We start from the raw sequence: 24,080 nt of genomic DNA, 5'->3' as shown, positions 1-24,080 counted from the left end.
GGGGTCAGCTGGTGATACAGTGATATTCTACAAGGAATGCATTTTAAGGAGTGTTACAGAGAAAATGAAACATTTTGGGCTGTTTCAAATTATATTCTTTTTGAATTGACGTTTTTGAATACTATAAAAATGTTTATTCCAATGACGCAGCCACATGAACATAGGCACTGCCTTGTAGATTCATCTTGAATTGACGATTGTAAGCTATAGGTGACTCTGTCGTATATATGGCTAAGCTGGTTAATTCAGCATAGGCCAAGCACCAATTCTGCAGGGTGATATTATCCAGTGTTAATATTTCAGCAGTGCATCCTCCGAGGAACCAGGCAGAGGGCAGCAAAGCTCTCTTCGAAAGGGCTGTGCCCACATTGCCGCCTCTAGCTCAGCAAGAGCCAACTTTAAACCAACCAGTTTCACCAGGGTACGCTGGAGTTCATTACATGTTCATTTGCCACCAGTATGAGACTGGTTGAGGATGAACTTCAAATGCTATGATACAATGTCCTTAAAAGATTTCTTGGATATTTTGGTAAAACACAGTATCTGCAGGGTTTCTTGATTACTAGGTACATGGATATTATACACCATGACCAGACTCTTCTGCCCTCTGATCAAGATAAGTGGCCTGTAGTTTCCTCTGTACTTGTAGTCTCTCCCACGTAAGGGAATGCAGTGCACTGGGGAAGCTCCCAAAGAAATTCCCGTGTCTTGCATTAACGCTAATTTTCTCTAAGTGAGGTAGTGGCATTAGACCAGGCCCAGATGTTGGAAAAACAAAGTAATTATATAATTTGAAATGTGGGAATTGCATCCACGAGGCTTAGAAGCAGAACATATGTTCCATTTACCCTGCCTCTCTGCTTTTCTTGCTGTTAAGTACTGTCAAGACAACAGAGAAAACTTTGGTATAATTAAAAAAAGCCACCACCAAACACCCAAAATACCCAAAACAAACCAGAAAATGTTGAATAGACTAATTCTGGCTATTGTTCACGAATTTTAGCTTGTTGCTTTCTGTCATCTGGATTTGTTCATGGGGCAGGGGCTGCCAAGCACAGTGCCATGGATAACACACATCACATAATTAAAAGACTTTATTCACACTAAGGTCTAAACTGAAAAACAATCTTTGTTCTTGGATATCGCTTGCCACCTTTCACTGAACTTGAAAAAGAAATTCACACTGACATGTGGAAGCGTTCAGTTAGCTTGAAACTACGTATGCTGGGATGTTCCATCCCTACCTGTGCAACTGGTACTGCTGGCTTTAATATAGTTACACGAGGATCTATGGTAAGCGGGATATAAAACTTTGTTACAGTGCTCAGCTGACAAGTATTTATTTCTTGCTATTTCAGCATTGCGATCTACCATTTCTATGTTCTTGCTCAGCTGCCAGCTGAAGTACAGATTTTTTGAAAGCTTGAGTTAAAAAACAAAAACAAAACCCTGTTTTTAAAAACAGTTAAATGTTAATTCTGTTTATAAAAGCAGTTTCATTGATGTTTCCAATCATAGATGAGATTTTTCTGACTATAAGGCAATTTTTTCAAAATCCAGTGTTTACACTATCCATCTGTGATTCCAGTTCTCGTTTGATCATGCATTTCTCTCATAAACTGAACACCACAAGGATCTCTGGAGCTAAACCATGAGTTCATTAAAAGCAATTGCAAACACATCATTTAATTGTGACCACGTTGCTTAGATTTTGCCTTAAAACGGCTCAGACAGGGCACATTTGAGGAGTAATGCCTGCTGTGCTGGAGAAATTTCCTTGTGACAGAACTGACGACACTCTCTTCAGCCTGGAACATGTTATTAAAGCGGATGAGGAAAAGATTAAGTGGTAAAAGAAGAGTCTGTGCTGCATGTATTTAACAGGGTAAGGAAGCCTAGAAGGAAAAAAAGTGGCCTTCACATTGCTGCGGGCATTTTTTTTTCTTTTTATACAGACGTGGAGAATTTTTAGACAGACAAGTGGAGAAAAGCAGCTGTGAAATGTGGACAGACACCATTCTCTGGCCTTGCTTTGTGTCTGCCCATTGTACAGTTTCTGGAGTTACAATATGCAGATATGCAAATACAGACTCTCATGCTGTTTTGTCTCCTGGTTTCAGAAAGAACGAAGCAGTCAGTGTGATCTCCTCATGGCGGTGGACAGGAAACACCAAGGGCAACAGCATAAGACATTATCCTACTGTTTTTATAAATATTTAGTAGCAGAGAGGACATATTCCTTTGTAACAAAACCTGTGAGGCTCACAGGTCAGTGAAGAGATCCCGCTCTTCCTATTTATTTATGGATATTTTTTGTCCTAACTTGTGTTTTCTGGGACCTGATCCAGCTCAAACAGGCTGTAAATCTGTGGGATCTCTTCACTTTGAGAAGAAGAGAGAACTGCCCGGAAATGCTCAACTGTACTTTCCTGTGCTTGTCCCTGTTGTTCCCAGCACTGCCGTGTAAATGTTAACAGTCCCTTAGAGCAGCAGAGAGTGCACGTGGCTGTTCTGACAGGAAGGAGTGGTTTGAAAAGCAAGGAAAATGAAAGTCAGGGCAAATACCCAAGGTGAAAGGACAAGATCTGAGAAACGTGTTTGAAAGCTTCGCCGCGGTTTTGAGGAGGGGTAGCTGATCTTTCAAGTACAAACGCTGAGAATCTCTGCAAGCTGAGTGGATTTTCCAGTTGGTGAAATGATTTATAAGGTATTCTGAAGAAAAATCTTTCCTCAAGCAAATAAGCCTGGAAGAAGTGGCTTTTCCTGCTCCCTACTTTTCTCCAGTTGTACAACAGCTCCTCAGACTCTGAGGGCACTTCTTTTCTCCTCTGTCCCCAGGTCCAGAACTACAACCTGTTCAATATCCCCGCTCTCTGCCATAAATCCTCACTCCAGCTGTTGCAGGAAAACAGAGGCTGCAGAGGAGCTGACAGGGACAATATGTAGAAGTGATGGATGTTTTGGATGATCTATATTGTTTCCTGTGCTAGAAGATGGCTTTCCTGGTTTATATGAGAAAATCTGAGGCCTCTTTCAGCAGTATTGGTGCAAGCAACAAAATTTCTTGTAGCATAATATCTACAGGAGGAGCCACAGTTTTGACTTCAAGCAGTATTTCTCAATCCTTTTTAACTCAACACTCACGGAACACTTTTGGGGAAAAAGGACCTTCTTGCACATTACTACTGTAATGCACAAGCAATAGCATAATAATTGGAACAATAAATAAAAATCAGGTCAATTTTTTTAGTCTTTTTTTTTTCGCTTGCTTAAGTGTGGGGATGTGTCCATGTAGTGCAGTTACTTCGTGTGCAATCAATCGATTGAGAAACTTGTGTCTGAAGGACTGCATTTTCTTTGCCAGTATCAACTGCTAATCTCTTGCATATTAATTTGTTATATTGCATCAATGGCTGCCACCCAGCTTACCCTTTGATCCATAAGTAATAGTCAAATGCTGAAAGCTGCCAAGTGTGCTTGCCATCTTTCTTGAAAGTCACACTAGCAGAGCTGCTATAGATGCTGAAAGTTATTTCCTGAAGGCAAGCACTGAATGGCAAATCCGTAAGCAGCATTGTCCCAGGGCTTTCTTCCACAAGAGATTGGGATAAACGTGGACAGGCATTGATTAGCCGTGTTCCTCCCTCCCTCAGGGAACTGGCAGAAAAGCAACAAAGAACCAGCACAGAGGCAGGTGCCGAGAGAGAGGGCAGATTAACAGGGCTTGTTGGGGCGCAGTCCTGGCTGTGAGATCAATTGTGAAGAGAATTTCTTGCCACACACAGTGTGTTACCCTCGGTCCCCCTGTTCCCTTCATATTAGCACCTCGCCGTGCAAGTCCCCATCATTCAATTCTCCTTGAAGCAAGAAGAAAAAGCTTCCCTGAACAGGAAAGAAAGGCATGAGTCAGACTTCTGGGCACTGCACTTTACACACAGCTAATTGTCACATTGCTACTTCAGCAAAACAGATGTCCTCTGTTAGCAGCTTAACGCAGTTAGTGCCGTCCTTCAAAAGGTTGCTGTCTCTGCCACCACACTGGAGATTTAGGAGCGTGTGTGTGATGGAGGGTTATTAAACTTCTGTACTACTCCTTCATTTTTTCCCCCCTTAAGATATATAAAATCAAATACAGAAATGTCACCTAAATCTTTCTGCAGAGTCTTTTTAGAGGATTATTTAGGTTGCTAAGCCAACCTCTCAAACCTGAAATGTTATAGAAAATAGCCCTACTTGAGAAAAAGCTTGTGAGGGATGATGGTGTAATTAAAGACGCTGAACTACCAGTCACAATTTCAGGTTTGGTCAGAGGATGTGTTGTTTTCTTCTCATGGTTACGAGCCATCCTGACCCTCTGTAACGCCCACATGGCTCCTTCTGTCTTGGTCTTCCCTTGGTTTCTACCTCCTGTTGCTTGACTTCTGTTTGCCACACCCTAATTAAAGCCTTTGGGAAGTTGTAAATACCTGACTGCAAAGAATTTACAATGGAAAATGTAAGGTGGAGGTAGGTAATGGTGTTGGTACAGCTCCACATATACTGATCTGGGATAGTGTATTGCCACAAGTTGGGAGTAGTAATTGTAATACATTATTGAGTTTTGCTGATTCTGCCTTTCATGTTTTGCATTTAAATTCCTACCATGTAAATTTAGGGGTATTAATACTCACCTGATTAGCAAGTCTGCTCCGTTACACATTTTAAAGATAAATAATTCTATAGTGCTGTGAAATTTCTTGCCTTCATACGTAGGAATAGATATCTTTGCCTTGACAGATTTAAAATGTAGTTAATAATGATAAAGCACCGAGATACTCGATAGAGTGTGAACTAAAGAAGAGAAATCATTGCTTATTTTTAGTGTTGTATGAAGTAATTTTGAGTTATAGGTCAGTATTTATATCTCAAGGGTTGGGTTTCGCTTTTTTTTGTTTGGATTGGGTTTTTTTGATGCTGTTTTAGAAGAACACACATTGTAAACTCTTGAATGTCCTCATTTTGAACATATGAACTGTTTAAAGACAAAGACAGGGTGAGAGTCATATTGGTCGTGCAATCTTTTAGTCTTGCAGTCTTTATTAATTAGCTTGTTTGTTCACTGCTATACATTATTACAACTTTCTCAGCCTTCCTTTATCTCCAAGCCTTCTCCTATTTTAAAAGCTGCTTGTCATTTTGCAACCACTGTTACATACACCTGCATTCCTTTAAAACTGTTTCTTTTCCATGTGCTTATTCTCTTTGAGCTTTCTCCCATATAGAACTTTTCTAGAAGCTGTGAGTTTTGTGTTGTTTGGGTCAAAGGGCCACCTTCTTACCTGAGTTGTTTTGGGCATATATGTGCCAAGCTTACTATCTGCAGTCAACCTGGTGAAGAACATGCCAGGAGTGAAACACTCATCTGTAATGTTGGGTAAATTGGATCTAACCATCCTAAGTGATTTAAGATCTATCTCAAATATGGTCATTTTTTGTGCTGAATAGACGTAGCCATGTCAAGTCAGTCCCTGGAACTGGTGCTTTCAGTTGAGAATGACTCTCTCTGCAATATACCTGTTCTGAACACAAAGACAGATTGACCAGGTCATTTCAGACCTGAGCTGGAGGGCAATACCATCCTCAGAGCCATCCTCTCATTTTGGAGCTATTCAGAGGTGAACCTCTCTGTCCTGGTGGGTGCCCAATTGTTTTGCTTCAGGGCTTATCTGTCCCTGGTGTCTTTGGACATTCTTATGATCCCTTGGTCAGGCATGCCAAGGTATGTGTCCTCCAAGTCCTCTTTTGCTCCTTCACTCGAGGAGATTTGATATGGTGCACTTAGTCTTTGGCCGGTATATGGCCGAGACAAGTTTAGTGCTAAGACTCCTGCACTTCTCAGTGCAGAGCTCCAGGAGATCACATCTAACTCTTCATCGTCCCACTTTCCTCAGGACAAACTACCTCATGTGCTGTGTGGCTTTACGTTTGACTGTGCTGAAGCACAGTATTCCCGTGTTTGCATTGAGCTGACCCATCTCTGCCAATGCTCTGGCTTCCTGAGCATCACTGTTCTCTCAAGCCTGAGATTTGCAGGCTTTAAAAACAACACTTTTAGATTTTCTTAAATTAATGGGTTCGGGTAATTGAAAAATATATGAAGTAATGTAACTTCAATACTATTGCTTTATCAAACAGATTTGTAATTTTTTCAGATGAAGAAAATGAGTTACTTTGATGTGATCTGTTTTATGATAGGTGGTGTTTTCTCTGACCTGTGCAATTTTAAGACTGTGGAATGAACACCTTTTGGTACGTAACGCTTTCTTTGGTTATTCCTAGGGTGAAAAGCGTGGGCTGTCAGCTACTGCCCTTGCTTAAACTTTGCCTCATCCATTGATGACTTGTTCCTTGTCCTATTGGCTTTTCCTTACTCCTATGTCAACAAAAATTATTTTTACCTGTGGTCAGTACAAGTTTTCAACATTTCCCCAGCCATTCACTCCTTAATTGCAACTCTCCTGGATTTTAACTTTGGTGTGTTTTTTGTGGCAAGTTATTATGACACATACTCTTGGGTGCTTAATTTCTGTCAGACTTTGTGGGAGTCTCTTGTGGAGCCCCTTTGTTTAGCTTGGCTTAGCTCTGCCACCAGTGTCCTGTCATCACGCTTTTCCTTATTCTTGGCAGTCACTAGTAGTGCTGTGAAGAAACCACTGATTGAGATGATAAACAGCTCCAGCTGATAACCTCAGCGTTTCTGCTTCTCTTAGACATTTCTGAAAAGATGGTATTTGTGGAATTTGAACTTCTTTTTTCCCCACAGGTCTGTACATCCTCACTTACTCACTAGCAGCAATAGCACAGTGCCTATTGTCCTACAAAAAGGAGCCTGATGTAAGAATGTTGATTTTGGTCTCTTTTGTACACAGAAACGTGTTTGTCTGTCAGGCTTTAGAATTTATCCTCTAGCATCTTTTTTACGCATCTTTTCCTGTTGATTTTCTTAATCTTTTGGGGGAGTTTGTTTGCATCCTCAGGCTTGTTATGCAGAAATCACGATGTGATCTCAAGTACTTCACATTTTCCTGCGTCTTGAAAAATTAATCCATCTATTTCTTACATAGAGGAATCATCCATTTTCTGGTAATTTCGCCCAGAAAATGTCAAGTTACTCTTCTCTTTGGCAAATTCCCTGCAAGAAAGGTTCTTGCAGCACTTTAGATCAGAAATGCCAGGCCTTTTTCTGTTGTCTTTCCCCATTTTTATTTTGGATATTAAGGTCATGTACATTGTTTCCTTCTCACTTTTTGTGCCACCTTAAGTCCAGCCTTAATGCCCCCAGTTACTAGGCACATTCCAGTTTGTGAATTTTGCAAGTTTCTGAAGGTAATTGTGGATGAGGAGTTAAAAAGCATATCAATGTATTGTACAATTTCCACTTCTAAATATTACAGATTTGAAGCCTCACTCAAAGCAAATGGCTGCTACTTTGTTCACAATCTGTGGACAGTTCTTGTGCTTTGGAGAACCTAATTCCTGACCTTCCATCTTACCAAATGTGTTACAGTTTATTCTTGGTTTTCAAGTATTGATATCCCAGAGCTGAAATCAAACATTTTCTTGCTCAAGGATATCAGGACCATGCTTGTTTGATTGTCACATTACCTGCACACCTTTACTTTTGCAAGCATTGTACTAATCTTTGTGAAACTTACTTCACGGTGTGCTTTTATGTTTGCTCAAATACTTACTGAAACTTTGACTTCCTGATAGCTTTCATTAAAACTTGTCGTTCTTGCCCTCTGAGGCCACTTCTTCGGACTGTTCTTTAACTGGGCTACTATCTTTTAGGAAAGCTGAGTTTTCTGCCAAAAATGTAAACCCAGCAAATATTGCTGACAGTGTGTCCGGAAGAGGAGGCATCAGACAGGAAGAGATCCATGCCAACACAAGATCCCTCAGCCTGGTTTTATTTCGAGTGACATCAGGCACTGAAGTAAGTAACTATTCATGCATCTGGGTTTCAGACAGTTGGAAAATTCTGAAAACATCAAAAAAGAAAAGGTGATGGTAACATCTGGTAGGACAAACAGCGGGCTGGCTCATTTGGCTTCATCCTGCTTTTGACACTGGTGGTTTGATTCCAGTTAAATCTGACCCATTGTATTCATTAACCGGTGTCAAAATACTACATCAAGTACGAAATGTCTAAAACTAAGCAATGGAATATTGACCAAACAGATAAGAGATGAATATGATTGTATTTAGTCTATTCCTGAAATTTATGTAATTCAGCATTTCTTCTGACTTCAGCTGTTTGTACAAAACTAACTTTCTTCCATTTTTCCAAAATTTTAAACTTGATATATTGGTTTGAAGAAACAAATTTTTCTGATTTTTATATTTTGTTGATTTCAGTCTCACAGTGGGCAATTGTACCTGACTTCCACTGGTTTCAGCAGAGCCACGGAGCCCACCTCAGCCTGCTCCCCACACACGCTGCCCATAATCTCTTGTTACTTTTGCACAGATAAGGTTATCAAAACCGACTGTTCTGTGCTGCCTTCACTGCATAACACAGGCACGTAGGTACCTCCAATAGCTGCAAAGTTTGGCCAAATGAAGGAGGTGGATTGATACCACTGAGTCACTTTACTTTCTTAATGTTGACAGGTTTGCAAAATACTGCACTTGCGTACACATGGGAGGGCAGGGCGATAACTTGTTCAGACTTGTACTGCGTTTTTAGCGGAGACACTTTCTCTTTGCAATGCAGGTTAGGATCCTCTGGTAATTGACACACAGTGCTTTCCCCTGTCTGTGTTTCAAGCTCGATGTGAACCCCTTCATTATCAGAGGACAGGTTTTTGATGTGTCCTGTAAAGTTATTGATAACTGGTAATAACAGCCAGGATTCGGAAACTGATAGAAAATGCGGAAAATAAACCAAAGCAAACAAACCCTTCAATTAGGTTACATACTGAAAAAAAAAAAAAAGGACTTTATATTTAATTACTTTTTAAATATAACAAATGTTAATGTTTTGGGTTTTATTATTTAAGTGTAATGTTTCATGTCATTAATCCTCGCTTGATGAAACTTATTTTTTCCATTTACTGGAAAAGAAAGTTTGACTCAACATTCAAGGCCAGCCAATTTTTCAGAAATTACATGTAACGATTTTGTCTTCTAACTGGATGCTTAGTCTGCAACTACTGTTGTTTTTGCCTATATGAACTGTGTGTGCTGGCAGGAAAAGCTGAATTTGCAACCTCATTTAAGGATAAGTTAAATAATGTATTTGACTAAAGCACCTGGAAAATCTAACCTAATGTGACTGACATTTAACACTCAAAATCTGAATTCACTGATTCTGAGATGAACAACTATGTATGTTTTTGAAGTTCCCAAGGCGAATGAACCTGAGCTTCACTCATCTCATATCCAGTGGTCAAAAAGGGCTCTCATCCGGTGCCCTTCCGATACAGATTTCCCAGTACACACCAGCAGTTCCGTAACACAAGCTTCAGGACAAATACCTTGAGGATAAGTGATTCCACACTTTCATACTGTCGCTTGCTGTAACCAGCTGGGTTTGCCTTCGGTCAGGGATCAGCTTGAGGTATCTCAGTAAGGGAAATGTACGGGGTGCAGGAAAAGGGCAGGCAGTGATAAAGAGGGAGGGACAGAGGGAGGGAAAGGAACTGAGACTTTACAGAACTCAGTCTGCAGAGACAACTGGTGGAACAAGAAGGAAGATCACCTTTTCCAAGCTCCAGTACCTTCTTTTTTGACAGAGACGAGCTAATAAATCAGCTTGGAAATGCTGACAATAAGTCAAGCTTTGGTAGTCTTGATCATTATTTTGTTAATTTTTAAGTTCTTCAAACTGCGAAAGGCATGCAAGCAATTCCCTCCCGGACCAACTCCTCTCCCATTGCTCGGAAACTTGCTGCATCTGAACTTTCAGTTTCATCGGGATCTTCTGATGGAGGTATTTCTTTTAAGAGGCTCTTAATTGGTTAATTTTAGTCACAGCTTAAACAAAACTGATTTGCTAATAGCAAAGTGAAGTTCTAAAGTCTTAGGAAGTTGCAGACAAGGTATGGACACATAAAGATCACCTTGATTCCTACATTCATGTCACCTTATGTGGAATATGTCATCTTCATGAGAAACTTAGTGTCCTTCAGAATCATGTAAGCTTGGGGACAGGATTTCTGACTTGTTATTGAAATTGGAGAATACCAATAATCAAAAAGATGCTTCTGCAATGCTGTGAAGTCCATATGTGTTACTCTTAAAAGTTCTGCCCCACTGGCATTGTTTAATTTGATCACGAAGTGGGTAATATGGCTCACGTGTATGCATGCTTGTAACCTGGAAAGGGCATACACTCCCCATCAACCAGCACCTCCTTAAAACGATTTGTTTGCAACCTGTTTTCAGAGACAGCTGCTCTTCCCCAGGCCACCTCAGTCCCTGCCTGTGCCTTGGCAGTAATTCTTCCAGCAGTTCACAGACGATTTCTAATTGAGACCTTTGCCTGAGACAGTACGCAGAGATGATTGAGTGCAGTGCAGGCTCAGACAAGCAGCGATGCTCTAACAGGGAGAGGAAAGCCAGTGGCTAAAGAGTTATACGGAGAAGCAAGGGACTAGTGTGATCAGTTGGATGTAATTCTGGTGGCACCTTAGACACTGTCTACCACCTCTTTTGTATCCTGTAGGTGTGCTGGAGCAGAGTCCTGTTCTTGGACAAAGCTTTTTCCACAAATGATTGAATTTCCTCTGTCATACACCTGTCTCCAATGGTCAGTGTTCTCCTCAGTACTGTGAGGAAACGCTGGACTCATCTGCAGCCCACTGGCACTTCATGGCTGTTGACTAGTTTCTGGCTTCACCTCCTCTCCTGGAGCACACGGATGGAGCAGGTTTAATCAGCTGGTCTCCTTTTGTAAAGGAAGGGGTACCTGGAGGCAAAGAGCCCCAGAAGGGTGCAGAGAGTGGCTGTCCAGTTAACGAGGTACAAATGTTGGAGTTGGATGTGATGCAACACAAAATACAGACTTTTCTTTCTTTTGCTGCAGTCTGTTCTTTGAAAACAAAATCACTTCCCCCCAGGTAAATGAAATTGGCTGCTGAAAGCCTCATTCTCAGAAAAACAACAGTCTCTTTCTGCTTCTAGCTATAATTATATCCATGGGGATGATGCTCTCCACACAAAACTGGCCATTGGGCCGATGAATAGCAGGTGCAGCGTCTGTTTCGAGATGTATGGGGTTTCATCTGTTCTTTTCTGGCATCTTTTCCACTTACAGCTGGCAAAAACTTATGGTAACATATACACTTTGTGGTTCGGGTGGGCCCCAGTGATCATACTGAATGGGTATCAAGCAGTGAAGGATGGCATGACTACACACCCTGAAGATGTCTCTGGGCGGATGGTGTCACCTTTCTTCAGAGCAATGGCCAAAGGAAAAGGTGAGACTTTCCTGCCATAAATGGTGCACAGGAATCTTGACTCTGCAAACTACTCCGCCTTGTTAGACCCTCTACCCTCCCATTCAGAATGCTCTACCATCAGATACTCTCCAAGTCCTCCATTAGCTCTTCAGGATAATTCGTTATTTGCTGTGATGCCTTTTGTACTAAGCTTTCACAAGCCTGGAAAACACTCCAAATCAGGTTGTTCCTAGGTGGCCTTTTTGCTATATTCAAGATCTACATGTTCCCAGCTCAGAACCTGGCAATCTTGCCCTCTTCACAGCATAATCCAATTTGCTGCACATGATTTTGCTGTACATTACATGAATGCAAAGCTTGTTTATAAGTTTGGTAACCGTATCCACTGTGGTTGCCAAACATCTTCCATCATGAGCAAGAGACCTCTAACACCTTCCTTCAGAAGCCTCTTCGCTGTGTTGGCAGCCACTCTTGAATGTTTGGTGAATGCCCTTTGATTGTGAGAGTGCCTCTGACACAAAAACTCACTTCTCCTTAGTGCATTTCAGCAGTTTGCAGTCTTTTGTTTTTCCTCCCCTGCATTTGCTATCCCAAAGCAAACACGGATTGTTTAAAGCCAAGTAAAGCGTCACCATCACAGCAGCAGTTCAGGGCTCTTCAGGTGACCACAAGTGCAGTTTAACAATCAATCAGTGGAGTGGTCTCCCTTCCAGAGGAGAAACAGGGCCCAAATGTCACTTGTCCTTCACCTTTATCACCTCAACCTACAAGCATCACATTAATTGATTTGTATCTCCATAAACATACTCTGGCCCTGTACACCGCTCTGTAGAAATTCATCCAGTTATTCCTGTCTTGAGCATGATCACTTGAGTATGGCTACAGCAGATCTTCTAAAAAGCCTCTTAGGTTGTTTTTTTAAGACATAAAGAAATGGAGCAGTGAACAAATCCTTAGATTGCTCTTTCGAAGATTAACTCCAATCAATATTAAGAACATGTGGTCTAGCTATAGTTTGGGTTTGTTTGGCTATGATTTCTGGTTACTCATAGTTTCACCTGAAGAAATTTGTGTCACGGTGTATTCCCTGATTCACTCCATATATTTTACAGTATATTTTTAAATGAATCATTCATGTCTATGCCAAATACTAATATGCCAGGGAATGCTTTCAGGTATTATACTGGCAAGTGGTCGCTCCTGGAAGCAGCAGAGACGCTTTGGTATAATGACTCTACGCAATCTGGGAATGGGAAAAAAAGGCCTGGAGTATCGAGTGCAAGAGGAGGCCTCTCACCTGGTGGAGTTCTTTGTGAACCTAAAAGGTATCTGTCTGCTAAGAAATCCGATGCTTTTCAGTCCTGGAGCCATATCTTCAGTATGCAAACTTACCTACCCCTTTCTAGGGTCAGGTAGGTCCAGAGTGGTGTATCCAAACTTAACCAAAGCCCAAAGAGCAAACAGAGCATAGTATCGCAAGTGGGAATTTCTTTCTTAAAAAACTCTTCATAAACCTAACGAAGTTGGGAACTTCTGAAATTCTACCTCCATGGGCTTGTCATTTGTCTATGATACGATTGTACAATGATACAATGTCACTGAACTGCACAGCCAAGCCATTCTCAGAGTGCCTGCAGTAGGTAAGTAAAGTATTGCAAAGCTTAGTCGTTTCTCTAAAAAATTTCAATTACATTAGGTGCCCTGAAGTAAATTGGATATTTTAGTGTCTTTCTGGCTAAGTAATCATTGGCAAGAGAATCAGAGAAAGCAGGAGGTGGGAGAGAACTTTAATGGATTATCAGGTTCATCCTAGAGTCCAAGCCAGGATCATTTCTATCCAAATCATTTTTGATGGATATGTCTTTAAAAAAAATCATCAGACAGAGATGATCTATTGTTCACAGCTGAGACTGTAATAATTTTATTAAGTATACTTTGTGGTTCCTATCCATCTGTTCCACTTCTTAAACCTTCTCAAGTTCATTCAGACTTTCTTTCTCAGTAGCTTTTTGCGTTTTTGAACATGTCTGTCACTGTCTTCTCTTAGTTCATCTCCAGTGACATTTCTTCCTTCTCGCATTTTGAATTGTCTTCTTCCACACAGCTGAGGCCAGCAGATTTGATATGATATCCTCTAACGGATCTTAGTTGTGCAATATTGTTTCACAGGAAGGGCTATGAGATTCTTTTAGAGCTATAAGGAATCAGTTTAACAGTGTCCTTTGCTCTAAGACTCTGTTTTATTTTCGTGAATACATATTAATGCCACATCTCTATCTGCATCCATGCCCCAGCTGAATACAGAGAACATTTTATGTAATCTCTAACCACTTCTTGTCCTATCTGTGTAAGGAACACCTGAAGAAAACATTGAGAGTGAATACCAGTTACTGTGTTTGCAGGAAGACCTGTGGATCCTTCTTTTCCTCTCTTCCATTCTATTTCAAATGTAATTTGTGCTGTGGTTTTTGGATATCACTTCTCTGAGAAGGACAAAACCTTCCATGAACTGATCAGTGCCACAGAGAATTTATTCAGATTTGCAGGCAGCTTTGTTCATCAGGTGAGTAAATAATATGCTGCGCTTTTTTTTTCTGAAATAGGTAGAAAATGAAAGTGCAGATACAAAAATCTGTCTTCACTAAATACAGAGCAACTGGCAAATGCAAACTAGGAGCTAAGAGGTGTCCTTGGGAATTCAATACTGCCTCCTTGGTTTTGAGGCCATTTTTAAGAACTGTCTTGTTTCTTTGCAAGTTTAGGGGACACCTCTCTGTTGACTTTAAGTCTTTCAACATTTCTGAGACTGTTTACAGAAACCTTTAAACTCAAGAGTTTAATAAAAACTTAAAACTAGAGTTTGAATAAATTTGAACTCTGCAGCGCTGCTCCTCCCACCTCTATTTCTTTCTCTTCTCCAAAATTGGGTGTCACTGAATTCACTGTTCTGCTTTTTACTGCTCTGCAAATTGTGTGCTGACAATTTTCTTTTTTCTTCCGCCCTCACAAATAATAAAATATTCACCATGAATCTTTCCATTCCTTCATTATAGCTCACAATTCACACATTACAAAAACAATACATACATTCTTTGGCAGTCTCACAATTCAAGTTCTGTTGGAGATTTTTCGGTAGGCACCTCCCACAACATACCATAAAGACCAACTTTGCACTTGAAGTGCCCTTGATGTTTTCCCCACGACTTAGACTTTGTGATTTAGACCTGTAAAGAGGGACAAGCTGGGTGTAATGGGGACTGTGGATGGCATAGCAAGTTCCATTGACATTTGAGTTTTATAGGAAAAGGCAAACTAAAATGCTGATGTGGTAGTAAACCTTTACAACAAATCTGTCATATGAGGGTAGCACTATACAACTTTCTTAGAGTAAAAAAATAGAAAAATAGATGAAATCTGTGGATTATCAAAGTAAGGAGACCTTAACAATACAGAGGAAGTTCAGGATATCCTGCTGCAAGAGCTTGTAAGCATTGTGTATTAGAGTTACAGGAATGGCACAAATTGTAATAGTACAAAATTAAATTATGATAAATATTAGGAATTAATGAGATTAATATCTGCTATGAACTTAGAACGTTTCAGTGCTAAGGTTAAGAGGAAAAGGACTGGTGTAAACTAGCAGATAACAGCGTGAAAAAGGCAAGCAGAATCTTTGAATGTTTCCAGCACTATTTTCCCTTTAGATATAGAGAAATGTTTAAGTAGGTTCTGGTGTGTGATAATCTGTGGGACCTATTCTAGGGTCTTGGACATCTCATGTGGTGGGTCTGGAGTGAAACAAATGTAGAGAAGTGTTATTGGGATAGCCTACAAAGTATCACTTAAAATTAGAGAGACTTCACTTGATAGGTCTGAAAGAACAAAGAGAGGATATAGAAATGCTGTTTGCTTGGCAGGGTGGAATGGCAGATGCTGCAAAGAGAGAACTATCCAAGCTAGAGGACAATGCTTTGAGCTGACAGATGTGTGTATTAATGCACTCAGCAGACTGAAGACGTAGTATTTCTAACCACCAGAATGATTATTCATCCTGTAGCAGTCACGAGGATGCTGATGGGGAAAACTGACTTAGCTCTTAGAGTGATACCCACTCTACACTTTCCTTCTGTGAGCTCCACAAATTCCATCAGTTACTTGAGGCTGCAGACTTGTTAATCCTAGTAGCCACACAGTATCCAGAAAGGATGTCCTTACATTTGGAGTGCGCGGGAGCTAGGGTCTCCAACACAGCAGGAGTAAGGTCTTCTAGTGATCTGCATTAGTCAAGCAAACTTACTGGCATGAGCAGAGTGTTGTCAGTACAGCCTTGACCCCTAGAAGTGTGTCAGAATTACTAGTAAAGTTTTCCCACATGATGACAAAAATCTACTCAAAGCAATACTAATTTGTTTATTCCACTATCGACATTTCCAAACATGACAATTCAGCCTTTTGATGTTTCTAAAAGCAGCTTTGCAACTGACAGATAATTCATTTTACCTCTTGTATGTCACTCCCACAGCTCTACGAGATCTTCCCCTGGCTGATGTGCCGTCTCCCTGGTCCTCATAAGAAAGCATTGTCTTGCTATGATGTCCTGAGTTCTTTTGCAAGGAAGGAGATCAGAAGACATGTGGAGAGAGGGATACCAGATGAACCACAGGATTTCATCGACTTTTACCTGGCTGAGATAGAGAAAGTAAGTGTTTGTGCTGCCTGATCACATATTTATGGAGTGTAAGGCCACATAGGCTATTAAATCATCCAGCCTCACCCTTTCTAATGTTTCTTACATTTCATAGGCTTCTTAGTGTGAATACAGTAGCTTGGGACTTACTAACTCATGTGTCCCAGAATGGCATCTGGTTTTATGTTTTGATTACATGAACGAATTACCACAAAGTGTGTTAGGGTGTGAACTCATGAGCTATCATCTGCTTTCCACAAATATCCTTGTGTATTCTTCAATCCTGTAGTAAATATGAGACAGTTTATGCCTGTAGATTACGTAACTTTGGTAGACCACCTCACCTCCTACAGTAGGATACCTCATGTTTACAAGGGGATTAAATACGGGTGCATAGATAACTACCCTGAAACAGCCAACATATCACTCTGGGTTTCAGACACAGGAGGCATACAGAATTATCTAACTTCTGTGTTTTAATTTCACCTTTTTATCATCATCTACAGTCTAAGGATGGGGTCAAGCCCAAGTATGATGAAGACAATTTGGTGTATGTTATAAATGATCTTTTCCTCGGTGGATCAGAGACCTCAAGCACAACACTGTACTGGGGACTGCTCTATATGGTAGTGAATCCAGACATCCAAGGTGAGAGGGATTCTTGCTGTGAAATGCTGTGGGTGCTATGAATGTTAATGATGGCTGAATACAACGAGTTGCAGGCACAAAAGCCACTCGTTGAGCCTGACTCTCACACTCTGAAAACACAAAGAATGGCAGCAGAGGAAAAAATTAGAGGCCCATCCTATGACCTGACCAGACCAGGTGGATGAAGGCACTTGCAGCGAGACAAAGGTTAGCTCTTTGAAGTGACAAGTCAGTGAGGTGCTCTGTGTGGAGAGTTTGCAGGCTGACTGATGGCAACAGGAACAGAGATCAGAGCTCTAATAGGAGTCCTGTCTGTACCAGAGATATTGTTCAGGTATGAGGAGTGCTAATACAGCTTTGCTGTGTTTGCCACACAGCCTACAATTTTTTTGCCTCCTGGCGCAGCACTTGCTAAGCACACCAATACTCCTATGACCCACTGGATGTCTTACTGGACAAACCAGCTGGACAGATCTTGGCAGGTTACGAAGGGCTGTAGGTTGCCCTAAGGAAGGCCCATGGTCTTGGTAGAGATGGCTGCCTCTTTCTGCATCTTTCTTGTCAGGAAACAGGTAGAGAGATGCAAAATAATTTGCACAGTGCAAATCCATATACTTCCTTGAAGAATGCAGTGATTCTTTTCTGTCTTTGCTGAGTGCTTCATGTGTAAGGCTAGGCAGTGGGCATCCATGGAATATGGGCTGTTCACAAAGCAGCACACGAACCTTAGGAGAAAACAAAACCTGAATATGGAACATCTGCAAGGGATGGAAAGACTATAGAAACAGAAAAAGAAGTTTAAGAGGAGGATTCTGTCTACCTGATAGGTAGAGGTGGTGTTTTCGGGCAAGAACTGCTGACGGTACTCACCAGTTGTCCCTGTCTGAGTTAATTTTACAAAAGAGATTGCTTATCTAATCAACGCCAATTCCATGACTGCCTCTGTAGATCCAGGCTATTTCCTCATCCACATCTATGCCAGGAAGAGAAAGGATATGGCCAGGGTTTAAGGAGGACTCCGATACTCCTGGGGCTGGTGGCTTTTACCTCTGCTATGCTTGAGCTCTGAAAGCAAGGGCGATACCTGTATTCCTGTAGCCTCAGTAGGAGGCTGAAAAGGCTGTGTCATGGAGTGCGTATTTGCATCCAAGGTTTTAGGCTGATTCAGGTGTTGTTTGTTCATACTGTATGTTGTCATACTTGGACCAACTCTGCTCAACTCATCCCTTGCACTGGGAGTTAATATCCGAGGCATTTATATCAATTTTGCAAATGAGATTTTGATTTTGAGATAAACTAACCTATCACTAAACACCTTCGAAACCTGGAGCTGAGGGACCCGCCCTACCCCCACCAAGCATTCTGAAAGATAAATGTCAGAGCTGGAATAAGTCCAGCACAGTGCTTGCTTATGATTCTGGACCGCACTGTTGGGCTTTTTTTCCTGTTTATTTTTATTTTCATATATTAAACTCAGGAATTAAATCCTATTAAATCACAGGTTATAGACTTAATATGCTATGTTGAAACAACAAATTTTCCTGTTGCTCTAAGAAAAGAGACCAGTTAAAATATTTTATGCGTTTTTCCCATTTAAAATGGTGACAATTTCTCCACAGAGAAAGTGCAGAAGGAGCTGGATGCTGTTCTGGGTCCTTCCCAGTTAATTTGCTATGAGGATCGGAGAAAACTGCCCTATACAAATGCTGTGGTTCATGAGATCCAACGCTTCAGCAACATTGTCTTTGTCGGCATACCCAGAGTGTGTGTGAGGGACACAATATTGCTGGGATTCCCTGTCAAAAAGGTACAGACACATTTTTGCCTCTGTTCTTTCTCCAGCAGAGAGACATTCAGCATTTATTCCAGTTTTGTAACCCATTGTCCATCCATAAACTATCCTCCATATAACCCAGGAACGTGGTGCCTGGCGAAGGGTTACCATTAATGGCTTCAGGAATGAAATAAGTATCTCACTCAGTGTGTTGATGCTCAGGCAGCTGATAAGACCCCTGCCCCTGCCGCTAAAGCCTTGAGCTCCTGCCCTGCTGATCCACAGTGCAACTGCAGAGACCAGCTCTGCTTGGCTGAAGATGGATTGAGAGGAGAAATTGGTTTGCCAAAGCACTGGTTAAGACATCCCTGCCCAACTTGGCACTGCCAACACTCCTGGGATGAAGGAAGACTTGTGAGAGGATGACTCATAGCTCTACTGACTCCATGAACTAAGGGACCTGCCTGAATCTAACAGCTGAGAAACTGTCAGCTCCAGTGACAGTGAGGGAGTTACTCCCAAATACTGCCTAAAACACATGTTCACAGTCAGTAAGGCATTTTTTAGAGTGACGTAAGCTATGCTGGGTGTCAGTTCTCACTGTAAAACACCAGCAAGAAACAGGAATTGGTTGCTTTTATTGTAAGAGAAATGGGAGAGGCCAGCACCATTACTGGCGTCTGGGACTGGCCCCACCTAACTCATTTTCTGGTGAAGGTCTTACTTTGTTCTATCTGCTTCTGGCAGCCAGGTAGCCAAGGCACACCAACTGGGATGCTGGGAACAACCCGTAAAGAAAAAGCCTAACGCACTGCTGCTAAAAGGGCTCAGAGGTTGTTGTCAATGAAGAATTGCAGTTATTTCAGGATGCATTCCTTTCTCTCATAAGCCTGGAAGGAGGTTTCCTGGGACCTGAATATCAACAAAAGTGTCCTACTAGAGGTGTTACTAAGATTAGTAGTAAAAGTGGTCACAATGCAGTTGTACCAACATCACTAATGCCGTTAACACCCACTGACATATCTGCAGGGCTGAAAACTGTTAATTTCCAACTTAGAAAATGATCACAAACTCCAATTTTCTACGAAAATGGTCTTATAACCACATCGTATCTGCTCATTACAAGGAAAATAGCAACAAGCAGCAATTTTATCCACCAGACAGAAACTGATGGGTGGGAAGCTGGTAGTTGGAACTGAATCAACAGTTTCTTCCTTGCAGGGCACGATCATTATGCCAAACATAGCATCTGTTCTATATGACCCTGAGCAATGGGAGACACCTCGACAGTTCAACCCAGGCCATTTTCTGGATAAAGAAGGAAACTTTGTACCTCGAGAAGCCTTCTTACCATTCTCAGCAGGTAAATGCACTGGCAGTTTGAACCAACCCAACAGATTAGATGAAGAACACAGAAGCGTGAAACTGTGGTATTTCTTCAGATAATGTCTTCTATCATCTCTGCTGTTTGCTGCTTTTAAAGAATAGTACTGGCTTGTATCTGCCATGCTTCTGTCCTGTCAGACCCCAAACTGTTCTTAGGACACTGCAGTGGGAATCCCACTCAAACTCCTGAACCTCCTAGTCTTATTGCATGCTGCAGTCATCTACAAGTTTTGTCTGTAGTATTCTTTATATTGCTGTTTGTTTTTTTTTCCTAAGAAGCAACCTGTCTTGTGTGTACCGGAGTTACTTGCAATCCCTTTTAAAGGAACAAGCTGAAAGAAAAGCAGAATGCATCCTGTTAAACAAAAGATTAACTTCTTGCTTATAGAACTGAAAATCCAGTTGCAAAAGAAGGAAATAACAACACGCAGTGAGAGATCACACTTAGTAGTAAAGTGCCTTTGGCTTTTTCTTTCCTTTTGTTTGTCTGCTAATCAGGAAGTGTGAATGTATTATTCATCCGTCCTGCTCATGTTTCAATGAGGAACCCTTGGAAATTAGCATCAGGCCTCTTGCTTTGCCTGTGAAGTGTCTGAGCCTTTGTGCAATTGCAAATGCCTTTGCTAAGTAATTTTGATCTGCTGACTTTATTCACCAAGAAAGCATGCACAAACAGCTGGCAGGTTCTGTGTGTATGACCTTGAAGCCCAACATCTCCTGTAAAAGGAAAATAATTTTCTGTCAGGTCAAGCAAAGTCAAGAAAGAAACGATGGTGGTACCTCAGGGATTTTCACTGAGATTTTCATTTGATGTCTCCTAACCTATGACATTGGATGGGATCTTCCCTAGAAAGAATTCACAAAGTTCTGTGGCTTTCATGATCCTGAACAAAAATACCCCTCTGCTTATAACAAGAATGAACAAAGTGATTATGAAACTGAAAAATTTCTCGATACTCACTGTCCTTCCCCTCTTCCTCCTGCAGGGCACCGTGTGTGTTTGGGAGAGCATCTAGCGAGGACTGAGCTCTTCATTTTCTTTGCCAGCCTGCTGCGGGCATTCACCTTCCGGCTCCCTGCGGGGGTCACGAGGATCAACACAGAGCCCGTTTTGGGGGGTACGCTGCAGCCTCACCCGTACCGGGTTTGTGCCATTCCACGCTAGGCTGCAGCACGTCACAGCCGACATGAGACAGCCACCTTTACCTCAGTGGATTTCCTCTCAAATGTATAAACCTTCTTCTGTTAGCTAGGATATGGATATCAGTCTATCTCAGGACCATTCAGAACGTGAATGCAAGCCAAGATGCAGGCTACCAGTACTTTTGATCTGGTCCTTGTGAAAGTCTCAGACATTCTCATAAGGATTTTAACTGTTTTCTCCTCTTGGAGAGCACCTGAAGCAAGAGCTATGGTTTCCCGCTGAAGCCAACATGCTGTGTCTCCTTGTCCTAGCCAAGCAGAATTGTCATGATGCTCACTCCTGAGCAAACCTCAGTAAAGCTCAACAGAGGATCTCAGCAAGAGCCAAGTAGCTGTCATTGCTGTGAGTGGTTTGATGACCTCAAGTAATTTGACTCTGGAAAATGCACTTTTAAAGCCCTAATTTGGTTTTTCTGTCCTGAATTTAGACACTTTAATTTCTGGACAGTTTGCAAATTAGAAAAAAAAACAAACAAACAAAACAAACACAAACCAACACCCAAAACCCAGGAAACACATTAGCATGTGAGTGTGCTAATGTCTGAATTTGATGTAAGTATCTCCAACGCAGAAGATCGAAGGAGTCAATCTAAAGTTGAAGAAAGAAACCTAAATTTGATGTTTACTAGCGATATGAATGTGCAGACTTGGCAGCCTGATTGTTATAATGTATTGCTGGGTGGTTGGGTGGTGGGTTGGTTTGGGTTTTTCAAATGAGCTTTCTATGATGTAGAATCACACCCATTATCAATCCTACTTGGATAAGGCATAAATGTGGGATGAGATATTCACTTTCCCAGTGGCTTTCACTGCTAACTTTGCAGCAGAGGAACGTAGAGACTTTGTAAGGCAGCCTCTGGGGGCTATCTGAACAATAAGATGTTCCCCATTTTCTCTGTGCCCTTTTCTTCCTTTGTTACAATCCATATTATACTTCCTGCTCTCCATTCAATCTCTTTCCAGTTCTCCTCCCCGAGTTTCAGTTTCTACTCCCACCTACCCTTTATCCATATAAACTCTGTTTCAGGATTCACCTCCCCTTTCGGTTTCCCACTGCTTACATCCTTTCATCATCTCAAGCTTCTGCCTCCTCTAACTCTTTTCTGCACAAGTATTAGTGGAGGAATCAGCTCTGAGCTTAAAACAATGACCTGTGAGTTTTCAGGAGGGAGCTTGGAAGATCTGATTTATTTGTTCTTTGAGGCTCCAGACCATGAAAATCACACAATAGTTACGGAGGGCGCACAGGAGATAGCTTAGTGTAAGAAAAGACATAAATGACGACTTGATGCAGGAATTCTAAAATATCTTTTGCTTAATGTAGCTGCTCGCTGGCACTGATTCAACTCAAGACTGAGACAGCCTAAGCATAGACCAGGAGGTGACAGCCAAGTTCAGCTGTAGCTTTGTTAAAGGAAAGTGCTGTAGTATTCCTGAATGCAAATCACTTTTGGAAAGCATTCAAATGTTAGAGTTGAGTAGAGCTGTCTGTAAACACTGCCATAAATTTAGAGTTGAATTTGTATAAGGACCAAAAGTGCTTTTATGTCAGAATATAAACTATTTGTAATTAAATCATTACAGTACATCTGACCTTCCTGAATTTAAAATGGAGGAGAACATTACTAAAAAGAAGTGAGCACCGCTGAAAGTCAGGCTGAGTTGGACCAGATCCTGGCATGCCTTGTAGCTCTGGGAGTGGTCAGCTCCAGCACAACCCAGTATCTGCAGGCTTGCTGGGCTGGAAAGGAAATCAGGACAGTAAGGGGTTTCACAAAAGCAATAGCTGTCATAAATAATCCAGCCTGTTACTCCACACAGCGTATCAAATGATGTTCCAGGACTTACACACTTCTGCTCAGGCTCTTTTCCAGCTTGTCCTCCACCCTACCCTCCCACACCTGCTCCTCTCCACTAACCCTGCTAGAGATGATGTCTCTCACTGCCTTTGCCCACTCCACTTGTCATCTGCCCACTCCCTAAGAAGCTTAATGATAAGGTGTGTGTAAAGATGGTTGTGCTCAAGGGCTGGAACTTGATGGCCATTGAAACTACAGCTGTACTCAGTACTGTTGATAGATCAGCTTCCCTGTGACTAGGCAGGACTTAGGAGTGGCACAAGGTGGAAAGAACTAGTAATTTACTGCCCATTTCAGCCACTCAGGGACCCTGTCCACCAGACCCCTACCAGGAAGTACAAAGAAGCGCATTTGATTTTGAGGAGTCTACTAAAGGCTTGGCTAAAGGGCAGAAGCCCAACAGCTCTCCCTTTAGGAGGCAGGCAGCTGACTGAGTTTACAGTCAGCCTTGCGCAACAGTCTTGCTAGACTTGAGCAGTGGAGCCCATGTGGTCTGTGTAGCCTTATGTGTGGGCTAGTCCACATGGGTCAAACAGCCAGGCCGTTTTCTGGGTTAGTGCCATAGGTCTGGAAGCCTACATCCCCAATTTACATCCATGTATTCCCATAAAGATTTGAAGAGAGCTGAGGGTGGAAGGCAAACAGAAACTCAGGAAATCTGATGAGATTAACTTTGCTCTTCCTCCGTCTCCTTGGGAAGTTTGGAAGTGCTTCTGGGATGGAGAACAACTCTGTTTCTCCTCCCAGAGATCATTCTCCCAGGACTTGTCCAGGGTTACAGACCTCCAGCTCCTGGACTGACTGACCTCTGGTAGCGGAGAAATATGCAGGTTATGGGGAAAGACCTGAAGTGATCCCAGACCAGGTGCTGGTGAGAGATGACAGCAGAGAGTCACCTCTGGTTGGCTCAGCTGAATTCCCTAGTCCCCTGCGCACAGCCTTTCCTCTTCTTCTCCTGCCCCTCCAAGTGCTTTATTTCCTGATCATCATCTTGGCATCACTTAGCTGCCCACTGGTTACAGCCCCTAGGCACATGTCTGCGTTACGCCATCAAAGAGCTGCCAGATTAAAAGGTGTAC

At 41.8% G+C, this 24,080-nt stretch overlaps 1 protein-coding gene across 1 annotated transcript; it reads left to right on the top strand.

The window, feature by feature from the left end:
• The first annotated feature begins 9,802 nt into the window (after positions 1-9,802).
• Positions 9,803-21,104, top strand: LOC104379605 (cytochrome P450 2J6). The gene is made up of 9 exons (XM_009986908.2): positions 9,803-9,973; positions 11,300-11,462; positions 12,620-12,769; positions 13,847-14,007; positions 15,967-16,143; positions 16,638-16,779; positions 18,399-18,586; positions 19,775-19,916; positions 20,926-21,104. The coding sequence occupies exons 1-9, from the start codon at positions 9,803-9,805 to the stop codon at positions 21,102-21,104; spliced, it is 1,473 nt and encodes a 490-aa protein (XP_009985210.1).
• The last annotated feature ends 2,976 nt before the right edge of the window (positions 21,105-24,080 follow it).

This window comes from Tauraco erythrolophus, chromosome 11 (genome assembly GCF_009769465.1).
Source record: "Tauraco erythrolophus isolate bTauEry1 chromosome 11, bTauEry1.pri, whole genome shotgun sequence".
Lineage (NCBI taxonomy): Eukaryota > Metazoa > Chordata > Aves > Musophagiformes > Musophagidae > Tauraco > Tauraco erythrolophus.
Note: the sequence above shows the minus strand (reverse complement) of the source record. Positions and strands in the feature narration are given on the sequence as shown.

Coding starts and splice junctions, on each gene's coding strand:
- LOC104379605 (XM_009986908.2), top strand. CDS start 9,803: ATGCTGACAATAAGTCAAGCTTTGGTAGTCTTGATCATTATTTTGTTA. Junction 9,974..11,299: donor ATCGGGATCTTCTGATGGAG/GTATTTCTTTTA, acceptor TTCCACTTACAG/CTGGCAAAAACTTATGGTAA. Junction 16,780..18,398: donor AGTGAATCCAGACATCCAAG/GTGAGAGGGATT, acceptor ATTTCTCCACAG/AGAAAGTGCAGAAGGAGCTG.